Source organism: Peromyscus leucopus, chromosome 5 (genome assembly GCF_004664715.2).
Source record: "Peromyscus leucopus breed LL Stock chromosome 5, UCI_PerLeu_2.1, whole genome shotgun sequence".
In the NCBI taxonomy this organism is placed as follows: domain Eukaryota; kingdom Metazoa; phylum Chordata; class Mammalia; order Rodentia; family Cricetidae; genus Peromyscus; species Peromyscus leucopus.
This window is the reverse complement of record NC_051067.1, coordinates 140,313,807-140,335,035: the sequence shown is the minus strand read 5'-3', so window position 1 is coordinate 140,335,035 and position 21,229 is coordinate 140,313,807. Positions and strand designations below refer to the sequence as shown.

At 39.0% G+C, this 21,229-nt stretch overlaps 1 protein-coding gene across 1 annotated transcript in view; it reads right to left on the bottom strand.

Moving 5' to 3' along the window:
- The window catches only part of Prex2 (phosphatidylinositol-3,4,5-trisphosphate dependent Rac exchange factor 2), a 307,700-nt gene that overhangs the window by 170,353 nt on the left and 116,118 nt on the right, over positions 1 to 21,229 (bottom strand). Inside the window, exons 12-18 of the mRNA XM_028864566.2 lie at positions 14,735 to 14,838; positions 14,017 to 14,066; positions 11,890 to 11,965; positions 8,419 to 8,491; positions 5,956 to 6,098; positions 5,733 to 5,825; positions 3,676 to 3,824 (exon numbers count right to left, since the gene is read on the bottom strand). Coding sequence (XP_028720399.1) covers positions 3,676 to 3,824; positions 5,733 to 5,825; positions 5,956 to 6,098; positions 8,419 to 8,491; positions 11,890 to 11,965; positions 14,017 to 14,066; positions 14,735 to 14,838 — 688 coding nt within the window. The remainder of the gene's footprint in view (positions 1 to 3,675; positions 3,825 to 5,732; positions 5,826 to 5,955; positions 6,099 to 8,418; positions 8,492 to 11,889; positions 11,966 to 14,016; positions 14,067 to 14,734; positions 14,839 to 21,229) is intronic.

Sequence of the window (21,229 nt, the reverse complement as noted above, 5' to 3'; positions counted from 1 at the left end):
AAATCTGGAGTCAGATATCAGGGTAAATGCTGAAAGATCAGAGAAGTCAAGGAGCAGCCAAAGTCACCTTTACCTCTCTGACTCCTCCTACCTCACCCACCTCACATTCCTCTCTCTACCCAGCCATATCACTTCCTGTCTATCTGTACACACCCAGACCTCTTCGGTTAACTAATGGTTAGCTCCACCCTCTGATCTTCAGGCAATCTTTATTTGTTAGAGCACAACTAACTAGAGTGGTATTGTGGGTTGTGACCCCTTTGGGAGTCAAAATGACCCTTTCACAGGGGTTGCCTAAGACTATTGGGAAACAGAGATATTTAAAGTACAATTTGTAACGGTAGCAAAATTACAGTTATGAAGTAGCAATGAAAATAATTTTATGGTTGGGGTCACCACAACAGGAGGAACTGTATTAAAGGGTTGCAGCATTAGAAAGATTGAGACTCACTGCTATAGATGATATTTCTCATTCAAACTACCACAGGGGTCAAAGAGGCTTTATGAGCGGGGGAGCGTTTGCAGGTCAGCCTTAATATTCAGGAGTTCATAAGGCAGAAGGGAAACTCTTAGAAATTTAATCTGAAGAGAGAAATCTTTTTTTTTTTTAATTTTTAAAAGAATTCTATGTGCATTGGTGTTTTGCCTGCATGTATGTCTGTGTGAGGGTGTCAGATCTTGGAGTTACAGAGCTATCATGTGGGTGCTGGGACCTGAACCTGGGTCCTCTGGAAGAGCGTTAACTGCTCTTAAGTGCTGACCCTTCTCTGTAGCCTCTGAAGAGAAAATTCTTAATCTGAGGGAAAGAAAGACACAATGTGCCCCAGGATGGGTTCCGCAGAATCACTTGTGAGTTAAGGAGTCGGAAGTCTTTGGATAATGATGGTAAGGACTGAATGCATGCACCCTATTAGAAATGACAATGTACAGCAATAATCACACCGATAAGAAAAGTAATATTATCAACAGCTCTGTTTCTGGGACTAGGTTAAATGTTACAAATGTGTTGGTAAGACGCCTCAGCTTAGGTAACGGGCACTCGCCAGCAAGCCAGACAACCGTCAGTTACAGAGATTTCTGAGGGATTCTGGGGTGAGGAGTAACAGGATAGAGGAGCCTGGTTCTGCAGGATAGAGATGTGTTGAGGGTCCCGAAGACACAGAGGGACAGCTAATATAACACACTTGGAGGAGTCATAGAAAGCCTCCTCAGGGGTGCCCCCACCCCCAGAGGAAGCCCCAAGAGGAAAGATAAGGACAAGTATAGTGGGAGGCATGTTATGGTGAGTAGGAGAGAGAAAGAAAGGGAAAGAGAGAGAGGTGGTTTGGGGTTCAGGGTTCAGGGGACTGCAATGTTTACCAACCCTGCCCACTCCAGGCCCTGGACGTCTCAGATTCCTGGAGTCACTCACAGGTCCCTGTCAGGCCAGATCACCAGTTGTATTTTATGCCAGGATTAAGCTGTGTGCTTTAAAAGGCAAGTCACAGAGACTGGAGAGATGGCTCTGTGGTTAGAGCACCGGTGCTCTTCCAGAGAACTTGGGTTTGAGTCCCAGCACCACATGGTGTCTCACAACTGACCTCTGTGGGCATTGAGCATGCATGCAGGCAAAAACACTCCTACAGTTATATATATATATATTTAAATTTCTTTCCTTTATTTTACTTTTTAAAACCTTGTATTGATTCTTTGTGAATTTCACGTCATGTATCCCAAACCCACTCATCACCGTCCCTCCTCCATATCTGCTATTCTGCCCTTGCGACCTCCTCCCCCAAAGACAACAAAACAAACAAACAAAAATGTGGCCGTGGACCTGCAGCGCCGCGCAGTCCACCCTTTCGACCAACAGCTTTACTTGCAAATGTTCACTGCGACCAGTCCTTGGACGGGTTCGAGGCCTCTGGCTTCTGCTACACTACCAACACTGCACCCTCACGGGGACTCCTCTTGGACATCCTGCTGTTGACCTGTGTCGTGAAGATCCTGCGGCTTTGGATCTGCAGGACTGGCCTCTTCACGCTCCAGCGGTTCATGGATGGGGTCCCCCAACTCAAAGCTCTGATCTGGGCCTGGGTGGTAGCTGAGCTGCCTGCTCTCCTGCACTCTGCCTAGGTGGGGGGCAGGGTCAGCTCTCCAGGCTGCTGTAATAATTTTTTTTTTTTAAAGTAAGTCATAAATTGCCTCTGAAAATTCAACCGATTTTCCTATTGAGGAAAATGGTCTTTTGGGGGTCCTATGCCTCAAATTTGCCTGAAGTCTTAATTTTCGTTCCTCGAGGGTGATGTAGAGAACGTCAGAAAACAGGACGTAGCCAGAGTCTGTAGGGGAGTGAGGGATTTACACCAACACATTTTGACATAGGGTTCCCAGCCAATTGAGACCTTGGAGAATGGCTATATGAGAAGCTACATACGGCTTTTGGTCCCCGCTCAGTGACCTGGACCTGCAAGCGGCCACTCAGCAGGAAAGGCAAAGCATGTTTCTGGGGAATCTGTGGTTTTATTGTGGCATGGCGACCGGGCCTGAATCTACGCTGTTTCCTAAGGACCGGGCCTGAATCTACGCTGTTTCATAAGGACCGCGCCTGAATCTACGCTGTTTCATAAGGACTGCACCTGAATCTACGCTGTTTCATAAGGACCGCGCCTGAATCTACGCTGTTTCCTAAGGACCGCGCCTGAATCTACGCTGTTTCCTAAGGACTGCACCTGAATCTACGCTGTTTCCTAAGGACTGCACCTGAATCTAGCTGTTTCATAAGGACCGCGCCTGAATCTAGGCTGTTTCCTAAGGACCGCGCCTGAATCTAGGCTGTTTCCTAAGGACCGCGCCTGAATCCACGCTGTTTCCTAAGGACTGCACCTGAATCTAGGCTGTTTCCGTAAGGACCGTGCTGGAATCTAGGCTGTTTACATAAGGACCGTGCCTGATCTACGCGCCTGAATCTGCTGTTTCTGTACAGACCGCAGCTCCTCAATCACTGCCCCTCTGCTCAGGCCGAGGCCTAACGGGACTTCTGTGTCCCTCCAGAACCACCTCTGCCTCTGCAGCCAAATACAGTTTTTTTAGCTAAGTTTCTTACCAATAAAGGCTCCAGAGTCAATACTGGGATGTAGAGATACTCCTCTACCGCTTTAAGTCACCTCAGCTCTTTTGTTATAAGGAGGAAAGATGAACACAAACATCGGTAGTTCTCTACTTATATAGATATATAATAGAGCGATCAACAGAGCTTTGGGTTAGTTTTGTTTTAAAGGAAAAGGTGTCTTCCTAAGTATACGCATGCATGGTGTACCTTCTAGATCTGACTTTATGCAGATGAGCAGTAGTTATAGACTGTTTAATCACCAATATTTCCTACAGGCAAAGATGTAACTCTTTCTTCCTGGCTTTGAGGTGGTCTACTAGAGGACTTTTTACTCAGTCAAACTCGACATAACCCAGAACAGCAAAGTTTGGACAGTAAAAGATAAACATCATGGCTACCAACACCATGCAATTCAGGAGTGAGCACCTATCCCAATAAACAATGCAGTGTCCTCTGTCATCTGAAGACCTGCATTCATGGTGCTGAGGAGGCCCACATGTTCAGACAGGGGAAGCTGATGATAAATGACTTCCTGGTCGTCAGCATCACTAGTTTACACATCCAAGTGTCACTGAATCACTTACTCCCTTGGCTTTGTGCTCACGAGGACTCTCAGAGGCTTTCTGCTGTTTAAGCAGGATTTCAGGAAGCAATCGACTTCAGGGAAAGGTCTCAGAAAAACCAGGTCACCATTAATAGCAAAAATCTTCTTCCCAACTTCCATGCCAGCCATCTAAGGAAGAAATGGCAAAAAGAATTAGGATGATAATTTAATAGATATTTTAGGTTTTCAAAAACTGAACCATGGGCAAGGCTCAGCATGTACTGATTTGGACACGAGAACACATACACAATAGCTTTATACAAATGTATATAATAGAACTATGAATGAAGTAACAGTAATACTACTTTTACATATGTTTTATATATTATATAAATATATGTATTTACATATATATATTGCATATATATTTATTTAACTTAGAAAATGTCACCCCCTGAACATATGAATGGATTGACCACAGACAATATGAATCTCCAGCCTACATCAGCATGGTGTGCCTAGTACTGAGGGATGGAAGGAGTGGCCTGGAATCCAAGCAAGTGCCAAGGGCAGAGTTGACCCCAATGCACCATGCTGAGAAAGGACAAGGACGACAATACTCCTACAGTTAGCCCAGATGTTCTTAACCAGGAGGACTGCACATAAATTCCCCACTGTTTTGATGAGACAGTATATTTTGTCTACGGTGGAGTAAGATGAAGCTGTGCCCTAAGATCAGCCTCTAAAAATGCCCAGGAGAAGGACCTTCTCCTAGAGAACTATTAACCACGGTCATTTTGTGATCGGATACACTAGCAGAGTACAAGTGAACCAGCGGTAATATATTTGCACTTGGAGTGCTGGATAGAAAGCTTTATCTTACATATTTGATGGTAAAAATAAAAGACCTTTAGTATTAACATATACAAAGTACCACTGACTTCAGTAAACAGATTTAAAATTATGTATGTATGTTCTACTTCTACAGTTCTTACATTTTTATTAAAGACCTAGATCCTGAGGTGTTTGCTTAGGGGCTGTGTATCTTGTAAAGAGTCTTACATCCAGCATCACTGGGGCACAGCACTGAAAAGAAAGCCGCATGAAAACAGAGAAGAAAGGAAGGAGGGAAGAGGGAGAGGAGGGAAAAGAGGGAAGGGGGAGAGGAGGGAAAAGAGGGAAGGGGGAGAGGAGGAAAAGAGGGGGAAGGAGGGAAGTGAAGGAGGGAGGAAGGGGGAAAGTTCATATGTGTGTACATGTATGTACACATATGTGGCAGCCAGAGGGCAACCCTGGTTGTTGTTCCTCAAGTGATATCAACCTTGTCACCTTGTTTCTTGACAGGCCTCTCATTGACCTGGTATTCACCAAGCAGCCTAGGACAGCTAGCCTGTGACCTCAGGAGCTCACCTGCCTCTATTTCCCAAACATAGGATTACAACTGCACACACCACACTTGTTTTCAATGTGGGTTTTGGTTCTTGAACTCAAGTCCTTGTACAGAAAGACTGTTAGGCTAAATTATCAGTCCAGCTCAGAACATGGTATTTTGCCTGCTTTCTACATTTCCATGCTCTCAGAATCTAAAATGCTACCTAATAGATAACCACTATCAAGTGACTATTTCTCAGTGAAGAAGTCAATGATCAGAAGATTCCACTGTTTAAAAACCTAGTGATGTGAAAGCGTGCCAACTGGCATTAATCCAATGAGAAAGCCAAAGTGCTTGCTTTACTGGTGGAAATCATATTCACAGAGAAGACAGTGGAGGAGGAAAATAGAAGAGGCTGCCTTTGGTTGAACACAATGACCATGTGACACACAGTGCAGTTGTCACATCCTATATAGCTCCCACAGAGCTCCAGGATAGATTTCATGACTGGGAAGATCCTGAAGTCACAGGGAGCTGCAGATCTCTGGAGTACCACCACCTCCCCAGTCCATCATCACCGAGACACAGTCTCAGCTGCTACAAATCCAACACTACTTTACAGAACCTCAGAGACACAACCTTCAACAAACACATAAAGGTCGATTTCAGTTTGGCACTGTATTGTATGATGACAGACTTTTAACAAAATTGCTAATTTACATTACCTCAGCATTAGACCCCTTTTCCACTAACTTTATTATCGGAACTTTATTTTTGTCTTCCAGCCCAAAGCCATAGCTGCCTTCATTGGATTTAATCTGAAATGTAAAATAGTAACATTATTGATAAAGAACAAGGAGAGCATCCCAATGAAATCGACGGAAAATATCAGCGTGCTTGTCTGCTAATCACTATACCCAAAGGAAATTTTAAGGCACAGTGGCTTACCAACAGTGACTTAGCTATGACATTCTCCACAACTTTCAAGTCATGTTTCATAAGCCTGTGTTTCATATTGGATCCTTCCATTTCCTCATCGGCAAAAAAGCGGAAAAGTAGAGGCTCATCTTTGAATTCACTTTTTTCCAGGACTGCAAAAATGGAGAAATTCAAGAATTTCAGTAAATTTGGGTCTCAAACTCACTTTCCACACCAGCACACACTCAGGGAATTCCTGCCGACAATGAGCTCAGGTTTACATCCTAGGACAAGGGGACCTCACATATATCCCTTAGATTCCTTTGATAAGTTATGCCTCCCTTCCCTGTAAATTACTGTCATCTACATACAAGATTTAGTATTTTAAAATAAGTAATATCTTTCCAGTGTTGCATTTCTTAGTCTTCCATTGTCCAAATGGAAAATCTAAATTTAAGAGTGAAAACACAATAATTCCTAAGCCCCGTAAACTCTAAATATAAAAACTTAGGGCATTTTCTACGTTCAGAAAACATCGTAAACGTGTTTTGAATGCAGTGCATCTTCATGGGAAACTGCAAAAGGGTTGCATAGCATCTTTCTATGTGTGAGCAACTCCCAGTGAGGAGTCACAGTTGGTCCAACACTTCAAAATGTGATTTTAGTTTCCATGACTTGCTAGCTCCTCTCTGTTTCAAAACAATATTCTCAAATAATCTTATTTCTGCAAAGGTCATTTTTTTCTCTTTTACATAATTGTTAATATTTTTCCCTTAGTCCCTAGGAATGTTGATCTGTTCTGTTAGCCTTGTTTATACTACAGGCAGATACAGAGAACAAGAATGTATACTTAATAAGAGCTTGACAGTTGCCAAAATGTTTTAAAAGAGAAATCTGTATTTCTCATTCTTGGTCATTAGTACCTTGTAGTGTGCTTGTTGGGACAAGGTGACTCACAGTAACAGGAAGGCTGTGGTCCCAGGGCACTAAGCTTTGTGATGTATCAGTCCAGGTCTGGGGCCAATTCTGAGTGTGAAAATTAGGAAGTTACCTAAACTCTCTGCATTTTAGTTTTCTCATCTGCAAAATGAGGGTGAAAGAAATCTTCATACTGCCTTCCCTAAAATGAAGTACTACATATAAACAGCTTGGCATATGCCAAACAATCCAAAGAGGCAACTACTCTATTTCATTATTTTTACAGAGTTCCAGAAAATAATGTGGAGCAGATGGGTGAGTGGATGATCTTTGGATGGAAGAGCATCTGGTAACATGGTGACAAATGAAGCCATCCACCACACCATAAAAACTAACATGAGCCACTGTGAACAACAGAAAGGAAAAACACTTTGGACTGAGTCACGTTTTGCCTCCATGATCTAATTGTTTTTCCAAAGATCACATGATATTTCCTCCAACAGCCTGTCCATAATGGCCAACAGAAGTACCAAGAAATCTGGGCAGGAGACTTTGGTCACGTTAACTTTTGTTATCACTTAGTATTTTGCAATAAATGCTTACATCAAATTACAGCTTGTTGTTGCTTTGGGTTAAAGAGAAAAAGAACTGAGGGGTGTCAGTTTGATTTTATAGTTTTAATTTCTTAAAATATTGTAATTTCTTCCATTAATAGTTTGTTCTCCAGGGACTAATACTTCTCTATCTTAACATTCACAGTGATCTAAGCAAAAGGACATGGGACAGAATTCTCCAAGAAGCACATGATGAGGAAAGATGTTCCCAAAATGGCTGTAACTGGTGCTCAACACCCTTTTTCTTATAGGTATTGATAACCTTCCAGACATAGTTGATAAATGAATGTGAATGCTATGTCAAACATATATAGAGAAGCACATTGCATTAGTAATTGAAAAAAGACTGTTTGGGTGCCCAGACTTTGTAAGATGGCACAGAGGGGAGGGGAAATGCTCATTAATTTGATAGATGGAGAAATTTAAAAAAAAACAACACTAATGTTTAATGATTTGTTTGAAGTTATCAAGCAAAAAAGAGGATCTTTAGTAAACTAAAAAAAATCTTTATTTCCAGAGATGAAGTTCTGTAAGATGATTTTTGGGTATGTTTTCCTAAAATGAACAATAAATGCTAACTATACATGCTCTTATCTAATCATTCCACTATATATTGTCATTCTGGCAAGATTATGTGTCTAATATAAAGTGAATTCAAAGAGATATACATGAGATTTTTAAAAAGGAGATAAAACTTTGACGTCTCAGTGTGGCTCTTCTGGAGTCAACACAATCAAGAAAAACAAGAGGAAAAACTGAAAACACTGGTAGATAACAGTCATTTGCCACAGAAACGCCACTATTAACAAAATCAACCTCAGATGTGGTGACTCAACAGTAACCCATGACAAGCCTCAGACAGGTTGCCTTGACCTTCATGGCGCACTGACATAGTCCCAAAGTCCTCAGAAGACCCAAAACAATGAACTCCATCTGAGAGTCTGCAGGTGAGAGTCCCTACCATGGTGCATAAATCCATTGTCACAGAGTCCAACAGCAAATATCATTGCCTCTTCCCTGGTACGGCAATCACCCTGTGAATCAAAAGATAAATCACTGTGCATGTTCAGAGGCAACTTGAAGCTTTAAGGACCTGATTTATAGTTTAAGGGACATTTCCCACACATTACATAATTTTCCATAGTCCTTTACTTAGCACTTAAGCACTCTATCAAATTGGCTTTCATTTCTATTTCTTTTCTATCATCAACACTCTAATTTGGTGGGGTTTTTTTTATCCCTTATCTAAATGAACATATTTTTTCTGGAGTCATTCTGACATAAGCTGTTGCAGAATTTAGCTGCACTACACAGGAATTTCATGTTCTAAAGTTTTAAAGAGAGATCTTTTAATAATGAAAACTTTAATAATCAAAACAAAAACATTCTGTTGGGCTTTCAAGATCGTCTTGGTTTTTCATCTACAGCTTCACTTTTCAAAGTTTTCAACGTATCCTATTTCTTTAGTTAGTCCAGTTTCCTACAATTGCCTGAAGTCAGTCAGTGAATGGCACCCTCGCCTTCACTAGGGTAATGCCGGCCTTTTACCTGTCTACAGAACACCAAAATAAACTTTCACCTCTGGCTGTGTCAACTGTAACCCTAAACTGTAACTGTAATCCACAAAAGCAAACTGATTATGTACCTGCAAAGAGGCATCATATCTTAAACAATCCAGGTGGTTGATAAATTTTATATATTCATTTGAAATTCATATTTATTTATTTTATTCATTTCTTAATATCACACCGAGTTCAAGATACCACAAACAAAAAAAAAATTTTTTCCTGCCTTCCATTAATTTGGATTGTGTGCAGGATTTGGTCATTTATAAAGTGGTACCCAGTTAAGTATCATTATACAATTTAGTTAAGATTCTTAATTAGGCTGATTCTCTCCGAGAACTAGTTGCACATAAAAAGACCCTGAGCCTAGCTGGAGGATTCATAAGGCCTTCTGTGAAAGATGATGCTGAGAATTTTACAGAAGATCTAAAAAGGAGCCCAACAGATCAACAGCTTCTTGAAGGCAGGAACCATCCTGCACTTGTCCTTATGTTTTGTTTCAATAGCTAGTTGAAGTGATAAGCTTGTGCTGAAAGCTTTAGCTATTTTGATTATTTAAATGTTATATTTCCAAGATTAATATATCATTAAAAGGAAAAGTGTATAAATGTAATCTGAAATACTGTAATGATCTTATACCTTCTAAAAATCCTTTGGGTCTACTCAGATCTGGGAAGCACTGACAAAAAAGTGTAAAAAAAAAAAATTATTTGGGCTGGATGTAACAAGGACTTGTTTAATTAAAAAATAAAAATGCTGCCTGCACATCACACATAAACAAATCACATGATTCTTTAGGAATACATTAATGCACTTATCCAGAAGGAAGTTCACTTCGTGAAATGAGGTATTTGACTATAAACCATTATAATAAGAGCATCAATCTGGCAAGTATTCAGAAGAGAACAAAAGTCATTGCATTTTCTAAGATGACATCAGTCACTGCAGACATCTCCAACATCCAACGATACCTCAAAAGAACATAAGGACCATTGCACTGCAGCCTGCTCTAATCAATCCAATAAAGCTGTCCCAATCCAGTCAGTACTGACTGATGTGCAGAATAAGTCCTATTCGAGTCTTGGTGGAAAGGGAGCCTTACTTTGTCTCTTCTTCCCCCTACATTAAGCACTGGAGTTTGCTCCCTTGTCATCCCATTGCTACATCTTCCTCTCCCAAGGCAGCCCATGATGTTCTACTTTGAAGCTCAGCAATGAGAGCTGAGAATATCTGCCTTAAACATATGCATTTCACACTATCAGAATCATGAAGCTGCAGTGACGGACGTAAGGTGATAGGATGTCTACTCTAGGACAAGATAAGCAGTTGGAAACACCACAGTCTAGAAACACAGTGACATGTCCAAGCTTGCCTCATTCAATTTTAGCAGAGCTGGCATCAGATACTGACTGCTTGAGACAATGTCCTTGGAGATTTCAGCAGACACCATAGTGACAAAAAATACTTCATTTCAGTTTGCTTAGGGCTTTCTGAAGTGTGTCCTATTTTTCTTTAATGTTTATCCTTAGAAAACACAAATATTTTTCCCCATAAAGTTGGTAACACTTTCTGGGTTAGACTGTAAATGTTTATTTAGCATCAGGTTTTGTCTCAGATGCACCTGCCTCAGTCTTCTCCCATATACCAGGTATTGCATGAGTTCCTATTCTAGAACAGCAGAGTTCTATGTGAATTCTCTTGCTGACCAGAGAACCCCCCTAGCTGCACTCATAACCAGTGGTAGGAAAGTGGTAAGAAAGAACATAGCACACTGGCGAGCTACTGGATAGGTGGTCCAGGGTAGTACCAAAGTTATTATTTGATTCATCTGAGACATTAACTTCTCAATGTAAAAGTTTGTGTTCAATGAAATACAAATCAGGTGGCCTTGAAAAATTTAGAAATCAATACTAAAACAATAAAAATCTGTGTGTGTGTGTGTGTGTGTGTGTGTGTGTGTGTGTGTACAAAAAACAGTGTTTAAATATTAAAAACATTGTTGGCATTTTAAGATTAAACATCTAGTTTTATTACCTATTTATGAAAGGAAACTGATGATGTTTTTATACAAACAAAAGAATAAGGCTGCTTATGAAACTGACTCAAATATTTATGTGTAATGACTATATTTCAACCAAACAAACTCCTTCCCCAGGCAGCAAGTTTAGTTCAAGTGTATATCAACTTTTCTTAGTGTCTTGCCATTGATCAGCAGAATATACCCAAGTATTTGTTAGTTGAATTATCATGAAAAAAAAAACTGTATTTGTAAGTCTATATTTGAAAAGCTACTGTGACAGGCATGTTAATCTTTTCTACTTATAAGCCAATCACAGAAACTTTCTCAACACCAACTGTTAGAGACAAGAGCCTGTGAAGCTGAGCAACAATAACAATACACTCTGCACTTTGTAGACATTAAAGCTTATTTACCCAAGTCCAGCTGGTATCTAACACAGAAAATGACACGGGAGATTAGAATCATTTGAGAGGACTAATGAACAGATACTTAAAAACAAATCAGTAGAAAAAGCATGCAAAACAAGTTAGTGTCTGAACATAGCTATTCTTCATTGATCCTCAAATTATGCTTGGCGGGTTTTGTTTGTTTGTTGATGAAACTCAGCTCCTATTTTCAAAATAGGAATGTCTTATTTTTAAAAAGCAAACTAGCATAAAGTTTATTCAAGAGCCCAGGAGCCAGATTCAAATCCTAACTCAGCTTTATACTAGCTGTAGGAGTGTAGGCAAGGGAGATCACACTATGTCACCTTCAGGCAAGCACTAAATTCGTTGAAAGCTCCCAATTACACATTCAAAGTAAAATGGAAAGAAGGAAGCATACTAACACCTATTTGCCTCCTTACCTGTGCAATTAACCAGTCTATCAATTTGTTGGCCATGACCACAGATTTGTAGGTCCTTAAATGGTAATCTTTATCTCTACAAAGGAAGAAGAAAGCAAGAACGTGTTAAGCCAGGGACTAAGTGAGCACAGGCAAATCCTTCCATTTAGTATCAATGTACAGCAGGAAAATCTATCAATGCGCTTGCAATCACCCAATATATGTATAAGTAAGAGAAATTAACAAAGTATATATGAGACAAAAATCTATCAGCTCATAGAAAAGAAGACAGACACATCAATGTACCAAAATAGGGCATTTCTTCTTTCACATTTTTTTTTTGCAAACAAGATTATTACTGCTATCATACTTGGTAGTGATTTAGCTATAAAAATGGCATATCGTTAATGGAGGAATAAGAAAACAGAATTTCTACCCCTAAGTCATAGCTCCTAAAATTCTCCTCAAAGTGTGGAGAATAGAGCAATAGCCTTTCTTGCCTCTACTTTCTCCAAGAAGACAGGCAAATATGCATTGTAGTTATTCACAGGCCTGAAAGGCCTGAAATAGATCCAGGGACAGTCTATTTCACAATCTGTCTCAGCAAAGCATGGAACAATGAAACCAGCTCCCCATCCTCCCCAGGGGATATGGGGATTGACTGGTTCTCATATCAGACATCCTGCTCAGCTGACTTTCCAGACTGAGAAATCATTCAAAGTTGAAAAATATGCTAGCATAAAGATTATTCAAGGACTAGGAACCAGATGCTAATCCCAACTCAGCGTCATACTAGCTGTAGAAATGTAGGCAAGGGAGACCGCAGTATGTCACCTGAAGACAAGTACTAAGTTCTTTGAAAAACTGAAGGAGTCTCATGACTGGTCTTGTGAACAAGACCAGAAATCTATAATCCATTTCATTTTGTAGTCCAGATAAAAAGAGAACAGAAAATGGAAGTCTTTGCAAACTGTCAGAAAAAAAAGAAAAATTCCTCCTTATCTATTCGTAAGGACTAACTTTCTTGATATAAAAAAAACTCATAGAAAAAATATTTTTCTGAACTCATTTTCATGCACATAATATTTATATATATATGCAAATAACATGAATAATTAGCTATTACTCTTTTTTATTTGTTTAGCAGGGAAAAAAGATATACAATTGCTAAGTATTTAATATTAATTTGTCCAAAACATCTGGAAGGGATCTACAGCAGCAGTATGCTATGAAGTCCACACTCACTCTTTCACAAGTTTATACTGTGAAGTCTGCTGCTAAAGTAGACAACATTTATTCAGGTAAGAAGACATCAGGTTCTCCTGAAGGACTACAATGCTTACATGGTGTAAGAGAGCATTCCATTATGCAGACATGGCAATTTCTTGAAACAATTTCTAGCTATCTATCACCTATCTATCTATCTATCTATCTATCTATCTATCATATATATATATATATATATATATATATATATATATATATATATATCCATCCATCCCTGTATGACCTTATAACTGATATTAAGCATGCAAAATAAAAGCAATACATGAAAATATTTGGATTCTATAGCCATTACTGAAAAATGTATGTATTTGTTTAAAACTGGACCATGCATTTGTTTTGAAAATGAGTTAGTTAATAAACTCCAAAATTATGTCTAGTAAGTCTAAAATAATTCTTAATTTTCAAATAAAAGTATTGTCTTGGAGGGGAAAGTCTATCAAAAACAAGTATAAAATATACATCCATTGTTCAATCATTCAGATATACATATGTGTGTATGTGTGTGTGAGTGTGTGTGAGTGTGTGTGTGTGTGTGTGTGTGTGTGTGTGTAAAATATAAAAATCTTCCTAGCTGTGAGTATTTAGAATAAATGGAATTTCTGAATCATTTATAGACCATTTAACTACCATTTATTAAATACTAATGGAATATGGATTATTTCATTTTCAGCTGAAGATTATGGTATGAAATAATAGTACAGTGAATTTTGAAATTATAATAAAGGGAAAAGACACTGAATATATAGTGCTGAAAAAATTTAGGAATATTTGAGATAAATAATTTCTTAAAAATGAAATAATCCAAGTTCTAAGATGAAACTTAACTGTTGCATTTACGGCCCCCATAAGAAGCAGACTCACCTGACCACGGGAGTGAACAAACTATGGAGACGACAGTACAGCCTTACACCCTGTGTGAGACAAACGCGGGTCAGAAGCGGGTCAGTCAGTCAAGAGACACACATGCCGGGGGACTGTCGAATAGCAAATCCTTTCTTTTGCAGTCTCCCGGAGTCATCATACAATCTCAACAAAGTTGAAAGGCTAGCCACATTGAAATGCATGATAAAAATAGGAGTTAAGTCTCTGAAGAACAGGACGGAAATGTACTGTGAATTTGTCATATATGTATGACATATAGGAAGGTATACCTAAAATTTTTCTTATTATAAATGATAAGATATACTTTAAACAGAAAGTTAACACAGAAATAAATCTAGAATGTGTGGTCAATATATTTCAATATAAAACATTGCCAAAGATAAATAAAAACTGGTATTAAGTTAGTCTTTATGTTTGTGGATTTAAAAAATTATACAAATGTCTCGACAGCGATTGCACCATGTGAAAGTCAGACTGGTACCTTCTGAGTGGGATTCTGCTTCCACTTAGAAGCAGGGAAGAAAACAAATGATCCAACACTGAAATTTCAGAAATTTTGATAAGACAAAGACCGTTCATGTGACAACTTAAGAGTTTTCTCTATTAGAAGACTTTTTCAAGCCTCTTAGTAGCTTTTCTTCCTCACCACGTTTGGCAATGTGAGGGTTGCTGTGGACGCTGCTGAAGGCAACCTTACCTTTGAAATCACATCCTGCATCTCACTCCTGGGGTAAAATGTGCCGTCGTCATAACGGAATCGGTACAGTGTTTGCTCTGGCTTGAACTGGTGCTTGTCGGTAACTAAAACATGGAAATATTACTGTAGAACAGTGGCAAGCTACATTGTTAAGTAAACACAAGTTTACTGAACACATATTCACAATTTATAAAAAGCAGAGTAATGTCGATTCAATATTTTCAAGAGTAAAATCTATAAGGTTTTGTCTTTTGCTACATTGAAACTTTCCATATCATGAGTTGAAGACTCAATTGAGGTTAATAATAGTCAGGCCAGTGTGGTAGTGCATGCCTATAATCCTAGAACTAGGGAGGCAGAGGCAGGAGGGTTGCTGTGTCCAAGGCCAGTCTAACCTACCTAGTGAGTTTGAGGCCAGCCTGGGCTACAAAGTAAGATCTATGTCAGCATGGACTACAGAGCAAGACACTGCCTCACAAAATAAAATAAACTTCAACTTAAAAACTGTAAAGAGTAGATACTTAGATAATAAGCAAGTTATTTGGTTTTTTTAAATCCTTAGCCCTACAAGTGAATATCTGCTTGTATCTATTTTATCATATGGTGATTGAGCCAAGACCACACAAACACCAATCCAAAACATATTTCTCGTCTTCAGACATCCAGACATTACTGAATACTGTCAATATGTAACAGATTGCAAATTTTTAAGAGTTTTTACACTGATAGGCACTTTTTTTTTACATGTCATTTGTATCTTTTCCTTTTTTTCTTCTTTCTCAATGGAAATAAGAATGGCTAGCCTTCTGTGTCATCCACAGGATAAAGATTTTCATTTCTCAAAACTCTTATCATCAGGAACCATGATTTCTTTGGTAAACATTAACAAATGCCTAAAGAATTAAGGCAAATCCTTCCCAAACTCTTCAAAAAAAGAAAAAGAAGAAGAAAGAAAAGAAAAAAATGAAGGGAAAGGAATAGTTGCAGATTCATTCAGTTTATGAAACCAGATGGAGATACCGCAATAAAATAAAATCACAGTTTACTGTCACTAATAAACAGAGCTGCAAAAATCCTTAACAAAATGCTACAAAATTGGGAACAAGGATTCCTGGGAAGAAGCTGTGCCTTCAGAGGCTGACTGACTCAGTGATGCGGAAGCTTGGAATGTTGCAGGTCCAGAGCCTAATTACAAGTTATCTTGAGCTACTTCCAGGCCCTAAATAGCCATCTCTTGCCTACCTCTGTGTGGGATCAAACATCCTTTAACTAACTGATAAACTGCTCTTGGAATGTATAAACACAATCTTAGTCACATTAACTAAAGGGCTAAAAGTGTGATCAGCTAGCATGAGACATATAGCTTGGCCATAACTCACCTACCCAATGTAACTACCAAGTTTTTTAGAAGGGTATGTTATTTTATGGCTTTTTTATATTACTATAAAAATTTCATTAAACTGTTACCTCATCATAGCGTGGTATTTGGGGTAGCCATTCCAAGCTATGCTTACTCATATTTGGCTCCAGAATACTCTCTCATCCTCTTTGAGGTGACAGTTGGAGGATTTTTCCCCCTTTTATATTGACAAAAACAAATTCAGCAGGACACAAAAAAAAACGAAACATCTGTCATGGTCAAGTGGGGTTTATCCTAGGGGAGAGGACTGTTCAACACTGACAAATCAGGAAATAAGAACATATTAACAATTACAAGTAAGATGAGCTCAAGAGATAGGGAAAGCATTTGACAGAACACAGCACTGTTTCATGATAAAATCTCCCAGCAGATTTAGCATAGAAAGGATGTACCTCAACAGAGCAAGGACTGTGTGAGGCAGGAGCTAACATTATTGTTAGTTATGCCCCAGCGTTGCCCCTCCTGGCTGGTCTTTATGCCGAGGCGCTGCCTCTCATGGCTGGTCGCCGCCCGCAGCAATGCTAAATTCTTTACTATGGGGTATTCCTATTGGCCACTTAAGGAAATATGTGATGTATAAAGAAGGATGACCATGATTACATGTACACACTCAGGAATGCAACGGCCTCTACCTGTGATGAAGATGTTTCCCTATACGAACATATATCAGGTTCCCCAATAAAAACACCTTGCTGTTCTTTTCCAGGCAAAGACCTCACATTGGAATCATCTCCCATTACTCTCCTTATTTGTTACAAGACACTCTGCTTTTCACTCAGTTCCTGGCCGTATGTCTCAGCTCTGAATTGCCCAAGCAACAAACTCTCTGCATTTAGTTATACTTCTCTTCCTCACAGGACTGCAAGTCCTTCCAGAACAAATAGGCAGGAAAAGAAATAAAAGATAGCCAATCTGGAAAGAAAAAAATTGTCTCTCTATCTTCCATGCACAAAGACATTTTTAAAAAATGAAAAACTTATTTTAGTAAAGGTACAAATCAACATACAGGAACACAAAACCAACGGACAAAAGCCAACAGCATTTCTAAAGGCTGAAAATGAACGATCCAAAAAGACCTTAAGAAAATCACAGTCACCATAGCACTAAAAAATGTAAGACTTGGGAAGGAATCTGATCAAGGAGATAAATGTGCTGTATACTAACAGCTATAAAACACTGGTGAAAAAAATTAAGGAGACACAAATAAATGGAAATGTATTGTTTTCATGAATTGGGAAGATTAATATTATTTAAATGTCTAGTACACCCAAAGTGATATAACAGATCAAATGCAATCCCTATCAAAATTCCAATGTCATTTTCACAGGAACAGAAAAAACAAAACAAACAAATGAAAGTAAGCAAACACTGAGCTCTCTGTGTAACAAAGAGACCCCAACTAGTCAAGACAAATTTACCCACAAGAACAAAGCTAGAAGCATACACTATATATGACTTCAAACAAACTACAAGAGCTGTAGGAATCAAAGCCTTGTGTTCGTAGCACATAAACAGACCTAACAGACCACTGAAACTTTGTAGAGAACCCCTCCAAAAACCCCATGCATTTATAGTTCACTGGTCTTGCAAAGGTTACCAGGAATGCACTACAGGAACATAGTCTCTCCAATAACTGTGTGCTGGGGAACCAGACAAACACGTGCAGAAGAATAAAAATGGAACCCCATCTCACACCACATAATCATCACCTCAAAATGAATTAAAAACTTAAACATAGGACCTGAAACTGCACAACCAATAGAAGAATGAAATGGAGAAAACCTTGATGCTGTCCTGGCAATGAAGTTTTTGGGTGAGATCCCCAAAATGCAGATAACAAAAGCAAAAAACAGACCAATGAAATTGTCTCAAAGGAAAATATCCTTCATAAGAAAATAATCAACCAAATGCCAAGTACTAACTGTGGGATGGAAACCATGTAATCCATAAGACCAATATACATAAAGAATCCAATCAAGTCATTATCCAAACTATAAATGACCCATTTGAAAAGTGGACAAAGACCTAAGTGAATACTTCTCAAGTAGGTGATTACAATGGCTTAAGGAACTATGGGAAAGTGTGTTTGAGTCTGTACATAAAGTATAACAAGGAGGGAGAAACTGTCTTGGGAAGGAAAACACTTTCTAATAAAGTTCGTTTATATTTAAATATTTTCTATATCGAGAATGTAGTAGATAGTGAGCTACAAAGAGCTATATTTTCATGATTAGACAAAAAACTGATCTTTTCATTGGTAATATTGAAAAGAGAGCATATACTGTCAAAATCAACTACATTTGGTGAATCCAGAAGTATATCAAAAGATTTATTAATAACCTCAAATGCATGCACACATACAGAAGTTTAAGTCTTTATCCCAACACATGTAAACCTTGTACATGGCTTAAGACTATGAAATTGAGCCAAAACTATTATTTAGGGGGAAATAATAACAACACAGCTTTTAACATCCTATTTGCCCATGAAGCTAACCCATAAAGAGAAAAGCATGAGTGGAAAAAATAAAATTAAAAGAAATATTTTGAAATTCTGTGCATTGCTTCACAATCAGTGATTTGTTTCTTTTTCCCAATCTACCAATATCCATTATTATACTTTTAATAGTCATGGGACTAAATTGTCTTGATTTTCAAGGAAACAACTCAGGTGTCTCTTGCTACAATAAAAACAAATGGCAGTTTAACCTACTCAAAAAGGCAGGGTTGCCGGGCAGTGGTGGCACACGCCTTTAATCCCAGCACTTGGGAGGCAGAGGCAGGCAGACCTTTGTGAGTTCAAGGCCAGCCTGGTCTACAGAGCAAGATCCAGGAAAGGCGCAAAGCTACACAGAGAAACCATGTCTCAAAAAACCAAAAAAAAAAAAAAAGGACAGGGCTAATCTGTAAGGGACTTTAGGGTGAAATCTTCATAACCATGGGCTAATCTGCAATCTTAGACGTTGCCTTGAATAAACAGTAACAGCACAAGTCTGCACTCAGTCTACAGCAGGATTAAAAAAAAAAAAAAAAAGGATTCACCCACCAAGCACACTCAGGTCACCTTGTGAGGAAAGATGCTCAGGGAAATCTTTCAGATAGCTATGACAGAAGAAGGCATGCGCAGTAACCATGGTGCATGCGCAGTAACCATAGTTTCTAGAAAGTGGGGGTCGGGGCCAGTGGAGAAGGCCAGCTGATGCACAGTTTGCAAATGTTTGGGGTATAAAGTCTCCTAAGCTGACCAATTTCAAGCCACCCACTAAAAGTTGCTGAAGATGGAACTGATGCAGTGGCCCGTACTACCGGGCACTCCTACAGCACACAAGCCTGGAGCAGAGGTGAAGGAAAATGTGGTGAAACAATGAGGAAATGCCAGGTTTCAGGAAGCCATCACCCTATGCATTATGTACCTGGTTATGTAATTTCAATGTTAACAAATAATTGTGTTTAACAACCAGTTTGCAGGAGTTTATAATTTAATTAACAGCTCTCACAAGCATGTACAATCAACTTCAGCACACTGCAGATGTACCAGATAAGCATTTCTACTGTGACAGTCCTTAGAGATGACGAATCTCAACAGTGTGTTGTAGAGAAAGCGTTTGTTGTGCCATCCTAGGAGTCCATACAAAAGCAAGAAAAATAATACATGCAATAATAGCAACAACTCACTCATTCTCATTCTCTCTCTCTCTCTCTCCCTCTCTCTCTCTCTCTCACACACACACACACACACACACACACACAGAGAGAGAGAGAGAGAGAGAGAGAGAGAGAGAGAGAGAGAGAGAGAGAGAGACTAGGTTAATAATATATGCAATATGAATAATAGCAACAACACATTCTTTTTTCCTAGCTGTCTTTCAAACAGATGGCTCATTCAACTTCACTTTAGGAACTCTGTCTCTGCAAAAGCACAGCTGGAAACATACTCAACAACCAGAGCATTTAGCCCCTCTCTCTTCTTTAAATAGAATTACTCTCAATATGAAATTGCATAACTTTGCCCCCAGTTTTGGAGAATTAGAGTCATTTTTAAAGGTTTCTTTTCATAAAAATGCTGGATTCCAAATGTGATTTTATAGTTGATCAAATCCTCACTGCAGTATAGTAAACCTGAGCCTCTGAATTCAAACAGTAACAAATGGAAGAATACTGAAACACAATTCTCTGGGCTGTATTTCTCAGTAAAAAGAACTAACCAGGCTATAAACGCAATTGTTCAAAATGGGTTTTAATTCTCCTAATTTAAATGTTTGAAGAATTCTTGCAGTCCAGATTTGAAAATCATTTTAATAAAAATGCATTTAATATTTTCACTTCAGGACTCTATTACTAACTAGGCCAGGAAAATGGCTCAGTGGATAAAGACACCTGCTGGCAAGGCCAAAATCCCTGAGTTCAATCCCTGGGACTCACAAGGTGGAAGGAGAGAACTAATTCCCAAAAGTTGTCACCTAACCTCCAAATATGTGTTGAGGCATGCAGGTACACAAAAATAACTAAACAGGAAAGTGCTTTTAAAAGAGGCTCTGTTGATAGCTGAAGTGGTACCTACAGCCAGGGATGAACTGATCAGGACTGGGACGTTCCCATTTTTTTGTTTGTTTGTTTTCATTTTATCTTATTTGTCAAACATTTTTATTGTCTGACCGTTTCAAATATGCACATATTTAGATCACACTGACTCTTTTCCCCTCTTCTCCCCCCCTCCGAACTTTATGTGCTTCCTTTGTTTCTGTTGGTTTTTTGTAACCCATTGAGTCCACTTAGTGCTGCCTATACGATCACAGATAAAGGACCATCTACTGGAGCCTAAGTAATTCCATCAGGGGTCAAAACCCTGAAGAAAACTTACTCTCCATCCTCAAGCAGACAATGACTAACAATGCTTCTTAGCAAGTGGTGGCACATCAGGAGCCACTCTCCCATCCATTCTGGGGTTTGAGCTACTGGAGGATACACATTAGCAGCATCACACCCCTGCTGTGAATAATGTGAGTTTCAAGAATGACAGGCCTGGGAAGATATGCCCACTGGTACAATAATGGCATGAACACTATAGAAGCAACC